General features: G+C 48.6%; 1 protein-coding gene across 2 annotated transcripts; it reads right to left on the reverse strand.

Annotated features, from left to right (window-relative positions):
- Window positions 1–6,772: 6,772 nt before the first annotated feature.
- Window positions 6,773–8,616, reverse strand: LOC141743615 (uncharacterized). 2 transcript variants are annotated; one of them, XM_074588229.1, is made up of 2 exons: window positions 8,403–8,616; window positions 6,773–7,964 (listed from the first exon to the last, which is right to left on the reverse strand). In XM_074588229.1, exons 1-2 carry the CDS (start codon window positions 8,566–8,568, stop codon window positions 7,063–7,065), a joined length of 1,068 nt encoding a protein of 355 aa, XP_074444330.1. In that variant the 5' UTR covers window positions 8,569–8,616; the 3' UTR covers window positions 6,773–7,062. The 2 variants fall into 2 exon arrangements, with proteins under 2 accessions (XP_074444330.1, XP_074444329.1); XM_074588228.1 differs by having other exon boundaries at window positions 6,773–7,967.
- Window positions 8,617–8,803: the final 187 nt, after the last annotated feature.

The following is an 8,803-nucleotide window of genomic DNA, read 5'->3' on the forward strand; positions in this document are numbered from 1 at the left end:
TCCCTTATCTCCCACTTAACGGGAGATAACAACTCCCCTTCAATGGGAACCTGACCACACTCCCATTTAAAAGGAGGTAAGGTCTTCCTTATCCTGTACCCCAGAACACAAATAGGGACACATAATTTGGTTAAAGGAACACGTGAAACTTTTATGTTTGCCAGGGAGCTAATTGCCTGAAACAAAGAGATGAAGTGATGCACACTGGGCTGGATTAGGCCAGAAGTAAGGCAAAGCTTACTGTGGAGTGAGCTGCTTGGGTAAAATACCTCTGGGTGATTGCTCTTGCTCTTTGATGAAACGTGAAGCCATTTACACCTTTTTTTACCTTGTGTTTTGATGAGTAGGAGTGTGTACGCATGGGTAGTTACCATGGAATAAATGACATGCTGTAAATTCACACCGTCAATTAATTTCTTCATGTGCCCATGCTCTTAGACAGAGGAACACCCTGTTTCTGGATGGTGGGTGAGGAGAGGTGTGAGGAAGATAGGCTGTCAAAACAAAGCTGCTTCTGTGTGTATGTAGTAGGAAAATTAAGTAGCTGAGAAACCTTATGGCCACAAATTGTGTGCCTGCAGGCATTCCCATGGTCCTGGCTGTCTCAGGCTGACCCAAGGCAGCACACTGGGTCTGCCCTGGAGAAACACAAGGGGAAGGGACCTCTGGCAGAAATGGGAGCTGGAGTGTTCAAAGTGGCATCTTCAACTCAGGTGCCAACAGCCCAACTGAAATTGGTGGGCACCCAAACACTTCAGAGGCTTGAGAAGAACAAGAAAAGAAGAACAAGAAAAAAAGATTATTGCTTGCTTCTGCAGGACCAGGTTGGGAAATTTTGTGGAAGAAGAAAAAAGCTGAGCTTGCTTCAGGGCTTATTGTATGGCTGGAGGTGTAGCGATAGGCATGCCTCCAAATCTTTGGCCCAGGAAGCCTTTCTTTGCCTCCTGCACTCACGCTGGGCTTGGCTGTGCTCTGCCCATGGGAGGATTACCACATATTCCATCACTGCATTTTTCGGCCTAATTTTGCTCCTTAACTTTTCTTCGGGAGCCTTCAGAGGTCTTTATTCTTCCTCAGTCTCCCTGGTGGAAAGGAGACAGGTAAGCCACACTTCCATTCAGGTTGGGATGAGCCAGTCCAGGGATGGGGATGCGCGACAGGGACTGGGGGAGGCCGGGAAGCTTCTCCTGGGCATGGGAACCACTGTCAGCATCCACCACACCGCTGCCCGAGCCCAGCTTTTGCAGCCACTGTTGCAGAAAACTAAGTAAATTGTTTTGTTTTGTTTTCCTTTTTAAAGTTACTTTCTTGGTGTAACATTAGATTATTGAGGTTAGTGCTGGGTGTTAAAATGTTCTCCTGGCTCTGGAGTTTTTTCGCAGGGGCTCAGATAAAGGTGGGGGAGCCGCTGGGGCCGGGCGCCGATTGGCGAGCGAGCTGAAGCAAACTGCGCCGCTTAACCACAGGGGCCTGTTTTCTCTCTGCACCGGAAACACCTGCCAAAAAGCCTGCCTTCACTCAGGCTGTACAAAGAAAAGCCCCAAATTAAACTTCCAGCCGTATAGCAGCAGGTCAGGCGGTGATGTTCGGTACACCGGCTTGAATTCAAGGCAGCTCACTGGGTCGTTTCACCAGGTGCATGGCAGGCTTCTGTTGGAACGCGTTTTTTTCTCGCAACGGGCTGTGCGCTGGGAGGTGCGTTTTGCCTCCCGACTAGAAAGAATTTGGATAAAATAAATTGTCACAGAATGATTGTATGTGATTCACACCCCACGCCACAAGGCACTGGCCGTGGAGCTGCCGGCCCCGGTGTGGAGGCACGGTGCTGTGGTCCAACCAGCCCAGGACGTGATGTGTGTGACCGCCGCCACCGTGGAGGGGGTGGTGGGTCCACACCCATCCCTCTCCCAGCAACAGAGGTGCTGCAGCCCTGAACTCTCTGTGCCCCAAAAAAGGGCATACCAGGTCCTCGGCCACAAGGGTGACCTTGCATTTCCGACCTTGCATTTCCGCAATCTGAAGGGATAGCTTGGTGGGTGCTTCCTGAGGAGGAGCAGTTGGCCGCTTTTGTCCCCTCTGAACTCTTTGAAGAGTGGTTTGCAGGAGAAAAGCCCAGGGCAGGTCACAGCCCCGAGCACAGGAAGGTACAAGCCCTGCCACCCATGCCTGGTGAAGTGCAGCCCGCCGAGGAGGGGCAGCCGAAATGCCTGATCGGATCAGCAGTTAAACGTTTTTGCCTCCTCCTCCTCCTCCTTTTGGCAGCTACCCACTGCGCACGATTCACTGCCTCTGCCCCGCTCGTCAGCATTTCTCCTCCAACAAAATGGAGGCTTGCCAAGCTGGGGCACATCTAAATGTCAAGATCTGGGAAAAAGTCATCCTATCTCTTTTAAACTTTGCTAAAACGGGCCCAGCAAAAGCACAGGCAGCTTTTGGCAAGCTGCCTAAATCTGGTGCATTTTCCATGCGTACTGTTTGTCCAAGAAGCTAGTCTAAGTTCTAGCACTGGGGATCCTAGTGGGTACAATATCTGTGGCCCATGAAAGCCATCCCTTGGGTCTTGCAAGCCCAGCTGGGTCTGACAGCTCTTAACCTTTCAAGTGTCATCTACCCACACCTCTGGGTGGATGCATGGATGCATGGATGAACGAATGGATGGATGAACACATATGTGAATGCACGTACGGATGCATGGGTGGACATTGTTCTGCAGTGCACTGAGCCTACCGATTCCTTCCTGACCATGAAAGCAGCAGGTGATCTGTGTGGGTGCAGTGGGTTCTGGAGTGCTATGCGCTGTCACTTGGTCTCACTCCTAGCTCCCTTCAGGTGTCTCTACGGGTGACTGCAGTTACCAAGTCTTGCGGAAAGTGATGGCCCTGAGGGCTGAGCGTGCTTGAGGCAGGAGGATGGCATCTGCTTACCAGCTACTGTGGCTTGTTGTGAGCACCACCCAGTGCAGAGCAGGTCTCAGGACACGGTGGATGCGTCTCCTAAATTTCTTTTAGCGTTTTGGTTTGTAGTAGGTGGGCTTTTGTGAAACAGCCAAAGTATGCCAAAAGGCTGAGATCTGGGCACTTGCAGAACCCACTTTGTGAACTACGTGGTAAGGGCCAGAAATGCTTGTGGAAGAACCAGCCTTTGGCAATCATCTTGTGTCCAGGCATGAAAAGACCAGGGATCAGCTGAGGGTTAAAACTTAAATATCTATTGAATGAAGAATATATTTATTTTAAAAAAAGGAAAAAGAAAAAAAGCCAACAGAAAATGCCCTGACACTAATGTGACCTCAGTGGCAGAAAGATAGCCGTGTCCATACATTCAGAGTTGCAGAGACACTGCAGCAGGAACAAGATGCTTGAGTGGGATGCCAAAGCTCTACAGGCAACATGCGTTGCCTCTGTTCCTCCCACACTTATTGTTAAATTTATCTCAGACATCACACGCAGGGTATACTGGTCACTAATATTACAGGCGCTGGTTTATTCTATTGCATGACCACCAACAGTGCATTTTCAGTAAAATCCTCTATGATTTTTGCTGTTTAACCCCCTAAAGGCTTTCATTCCAAAGGTTAGTAGCAAAGAAACTGTACAACGTGGCTGTAGCATGAGGATGTGAGAGCTCACGCTGCCGAGTGGCTGGGGGCGAGAGGATGGGGTGTGCCATGAAGTGACCAGGCAGCTAAAACTACAGCGTGCTGTCAGGAAAGCCAAGCTGGGATGCAAGACCTGGTTCCAAATTGACCTAGTCTTAAAGTAAATCTGAGTTTCTGAAGGAATGAGGGCGATGTACCATGAAGTAAAGAGCTGAGTAAATCTAAGTGAGTGGCTTGTACTGGATATTGGGGTCCAGCCTGCATAACGCCGTGGGAATTTGTGGCTAAAGCGTATCAGGTATCTTTATAAATACTAAATGCAGAATGGGTGTGTGAAACCACACAAGAGGCTTTAATAATTTTAAGGTCTGAGCTCTCCAATTTCTAGAACATGGTGTCTAAGGCTTGAGCTCCATAAGGAGTTTGTGTGCTACCTCCAGCCTTTACACTAATTTACCTTGACTTTTTCAGGACCGTGTTTACATATGATTTTGCCCCACTGTGCTACAGACTAAGCCTGGAAAGAAGAAACAAGTGTCTATCAGTGACATATTTATCTACAAATATGTGGTCACATTGCTAGGGTAAAATAGGGTTAAATTTGTCTGTTTAATTTGTCAATCAATTCCCCTTTTTTAGGAAGTGGCTGCATTTCAGTACTGTTGTGCCCAATGGATTACAGAATTTTTTACTCTGTGAAGCAAAGCTTCCCCCGTGATGTGCACAAGGCTTAGCAACCCGGCAGGGAAAGCTCCTTGGAAGTTTTAACAATACATCAGTTAAATTGGTGTAATTTCCTTTCCCTTGCCTGGCTTTGCTATCCAGGAGTTGTTGCTGCAGTAACTTAGCCTCAGGACAGGCAACAATTAAAACTCTGGGTGGTTGCAGTGTAGGAAGATAGTGCCCCAGGAAGACTACTTCACAGAGGTGTTTTCAGGATGTAATTTGGTGAAAACTTTTTGGCAGGAGAACCAACCTGTGCCATTTTCTTACTTGGCCTCAGTACAGCTTTTTGTAGATCTACATGATAAACTTAATCTGATTATTTTTAATCTGTTTGTTTTTAGATTTGCTTCAAGTTTAGCCAAGTGAAGTGTACTAGCTGAGGGGGGTGGTACAGGGAGGGAATCAACAGCAGTGGATGAGAAAGGGCTTACGGTAGCTGCTGCTGAAACACTTGTGAACCTGTAGGTGCAGCACAGCCTTAAGCATTTGCTCAGGAACCCTTTTCCCTGTTGGGAGAAAAATAACCATCGCCATTTGGAACTGCTTACAGAGATGAGGAGGAACCACTGTGGGATGGCTGCTCTGCACAGCGGCATTCAGACAATTTTTGTGAGTTCCTCCTCCCTTGCCATTCTTCCCTGCTTGCTTGGCATCACGGAGATCATCACCGGGGACACCCAGAGAGGCTTTCCTGGCTTTGAGTCGGCTATAGTGAGCTCTACATCCTTTCTTGTCCCATCTCTTAGGTGAACTGTAATGACATGAGTATGGAGATACAGCCCATTTCTTTGAGATTCTTAGTGTGAAGCCCTCACTGTTACTATCAAGAATACCCTGGTTTCTGAGACAGGTCAGCATCCCCTTCCCTCTCAGGAAATTAAAGAACAGTAAAATGAGAGCATTTACCATCATTGTAGCTGAAAGCACTCTTCTTATGGCCTTGAAAAGATTATCAATTTGCACTTGGATCTTAACAGAGACCTGCTGGGTAGGGACAGGATGAGCGTTCAACTGCACGCCCAAGGACAGCCTCAAGGTTGCTGTTCCCTGTGCTGTCTTGGTTTCTGCAGCCTGCTACGCTTCCGTGACGTACATCAGCACTTTTCTGGTAGCACAAGGGTCAGTGAAACAGGTTCTCCAACCTGTCCTTGCCACATGCCAGCCCCTGAGTTTCAGGCTGAGAGAGCAATCCAGGACTCCATGTGAGATCACACAACATAAGGCTGAGCAGCCATGCCCACAAACGCTTGGGCCTGTGCAGTCACTTCCACCCCCACCATCATGCACAAAGCAGCATCCTACTTCTCCTTCCCTAACAAATCCCCTTTTCCCTCTTGAGTCCACTATTTGTGATCCAGAGAAACCACTTGCATTCTCACAATAAATGGAAGTCTTCCCCTCACTGCCAAAGCAAGCCTTCACCCTGCTCCCCTCGATAACCAAGGCTGGAAAGCCAAACTCTTCCTTCTCCCTCTCATCCCCTAGCCTAAGACTTCTGCTTCCTCTGGCACACTTTGCACATGGATATTTTAACTAAACCCATTACCTGCAGTCACAGAGAGTGCTCTAGCCACTCTGACATACCACTTCACACTCCTGAGTACGAGGCAGGACGATGGGGATGCAGCCTCAGCACCACCGTGTGCCAATTCAGAAACAGCTTGGAGTAATGCCGTGGAAGGAGAGCTACCAAATATATGCCAAGGAGTTAACAGACTGTTGTCTGCTACCACATCTCCATCTTTGCAGTGTGCTCTGCATGAAGAGCAGAGCAAGAGCTTTCTGTAACTAAAGATCCTCTTAGAAACTTGACTGGGTATTGAAAAGTGCAGTATAACGCTGGTTGTCTTCTGTAGACCTAGTTGTCACCTAAGCAGCTCCTGAACATGCAGCTGTGATGCACTACAGGGGATGTCATGACTTCAAACACCCTCATTATGAAAGGTGACACTCAACCTTCTTATGATCCTGCTTCTCAAACACTAGTTATTTAATCTGCATTAAGTCTTTCTTTAACAAGTGCTCCAATTACAGAATGAGGGTTTTTTGTGTTAGCTAGCTCTTAACTTATGTTCTCTGCTACAAAGGGTCCTTTAAACCAAGCAGGATCATCTTTGATGTTAGCCACATTTCAATTAAAGGCTGCTTTTGGTCTGTACCCAGGTTTGATATGTCCTTTGAAGAGGACTCAGTGAAGGATCGTAAGAATCACCACAGGGAACATGTTCTGGGTGCGGAGACTGAGATTGCAGCTGCTATGGAACTGCAACTTGGACAACATGGTCCCTGCTAGTGACACATCAGTTCACAGCTAAATTCCCTTCACACACACAGCTTCCAATCACCAACTATCAGCTAGCTTCACTTCTCATTATATGAAGTTATTTTGTCACCACTATGATCAACAGCCTTTGACCAGGGTGTAACAGAAAGAACAGAGAAGTTATTGAGAGAAAGTGCAGTTTAATATAACCTTACACAAGGTCAAAATACAATTAGAACAAACATGCCAAATAGCGTGCACACAGACCCACAAGTCACAGCAGTTTTAAAACTGCTGACACCCCATTCTCAAAACTGTCCCAGGTGGGAAAAGTCACCTTGTACTAGTTACTCCCCTTCTCTGTAACTTTACAGAGCACCAAAAGTTTATTCTGTATAAAGCACAAGATTTCTGCATTGCAGAAGATACCCCTTTACTGTGAAAGATAGACGGAACCAGGTCTTCTTCAGGATCTTCACCACCACCTTGCTATTCTCTTAACAGCTTCATCAGAATACCCATGAGATACTGCTGTTACAGCAGTCCCCAACCAGAAGGAATGCACACCATACTGGTTTGGAGGAAGTCCAACAAGCCCAAGAGCACGGCGGAAGATGGTTAGGAACTCCCTTTTTGTCACAGCCATACTGTCAGAGTGCACAAAGAGAGGGCCCTCTCCTTGCGGCCGTGCTGCCACATAGATACGGAGAGCTTCAACAGGACATACCCACATCTCTCTAGATAATCTCAGTTGGATCAAAAACCTCTCCTGGCCCATATGAGATGTATGCAAGCAAAGGTTGGCACTCCCTTCAGTCAGCTGGAGGTCACTCAGGTACAGCAGCTCCGGCTGTGCTGTATTTTGGTGATTTGCCACCATCTCTTCTATACGGAGCGCACCAAAAAAAGCTACAGTAAACATGGCACGGAACAATATGCACTCATAGGGACAGCTACACACAGATTCCAGAGTCCCCAGGAGAGACCTTAACACTTCAATGGTTACAGGAGAGTATTTATCATTTGAAGGACCAGTCCTATGTTTCAACCTTGATATCATGTGGCAGATAACAGGATCTTGAAGTGGATCAGGAAGATCTACCATTCTGGAGATGAAGGACAGTCCCTCCATATACATTATTATTTTTGTGGGAGGCAGATCCTGGGACTCCATGACGACCAAGAACTCTCTCACTTGATCCACTGGAATTGGCCAGACTGCAGACAGAAACATGCCTTCTCTAAAGGCAAGGAAATTCTTCAGGCCCTCATAGTAGACCTGCCATAAGCAGCTATCTCTTGAGTCCTCCAGTAACAGCAGAGACTTCAGGGGCCAAGGGCCCAAGGGATGCTTCTCAGGAACCTGGCTGAGTTCACCTGCTGAGGAAAATGCGCATTAGCAGTGGCAAGCAAGGCAGTCTCATATACAGTAAAGCAGACAGAAGTTTCCTCCCTTTCAACACATTTCAGCTTCTGCTTGAACTTCTCTGAAAAATCCCAGCGCATGCATTCTTAAAAGTCTCCTCTGCACAGCTTTCAAGAACCAGAGTACAGGAGAAGGATTAAAATCTCAAAAAACCCCAGTGAAACCCAGTGATTTTTCTCTTTAAAGCAACACCTCAAGCCTGCTGACAGTCCCGGCACACTACTGCAAGGTTTCTGCAACCCCAGACCTCCATCAATGGGCAACAAGGGGTTGGGAGTAACAAAGCCACCACAAACTAGCAGTAGATTCGGCAGTGCACGCAGGTCCCCTAAGTCTTCTACCCACCTCCCCCACCACACAGCCAGCCGACCCCCAAGGGCTGCACTCACCAGCTCCTTCCCTGCTGGCAGCGTCCACTCCACCGGCACCCCTCGATCCTCTGCAGCCATCCAGGCCGCGTAGCAGCCATCCCATACCGGGCTCCCGCCGCAGCAAGGCCAGCAGCGCCCAGAAGGGAGAAGAGGCAACAAGCGGCTCGTCTACCCCTCTCTGCATCACCAACAAAATGGCGCCCACGCTTCAGAAGTGCGAAGGGGACAGTCCTCAGCGGCGCCTCCGCGCTGCCCTTTTATACCCTGCTCCTTAACGCTGACCAATCGGAGCGATCCCCGCGCGCCCTCCGCTCCTTTCTTACCCAATGGGGGAGCACGCCGCGCGGCTCTGCGCCCCGCCCCTCCCTGTGCTTGATGGACGGTGCCTCTGCGGGGTCCCACCGCCCCCGCTGGGCCGG

The sequence above is a fragment of the Larus michahellis genome, chromosome 5 (genome assembly GCF_964199755.1).
Source record: "Larus michahellis chromosome 5, bLarMic1.1, whole genome shotgun sequence".
Taxonomy (NCBI): domain Eukaryota; kingdom Metazoa; phylum Chordata; class Aves; order Charadriiformes; family Laridae; genus Larus; species Larus michahellis.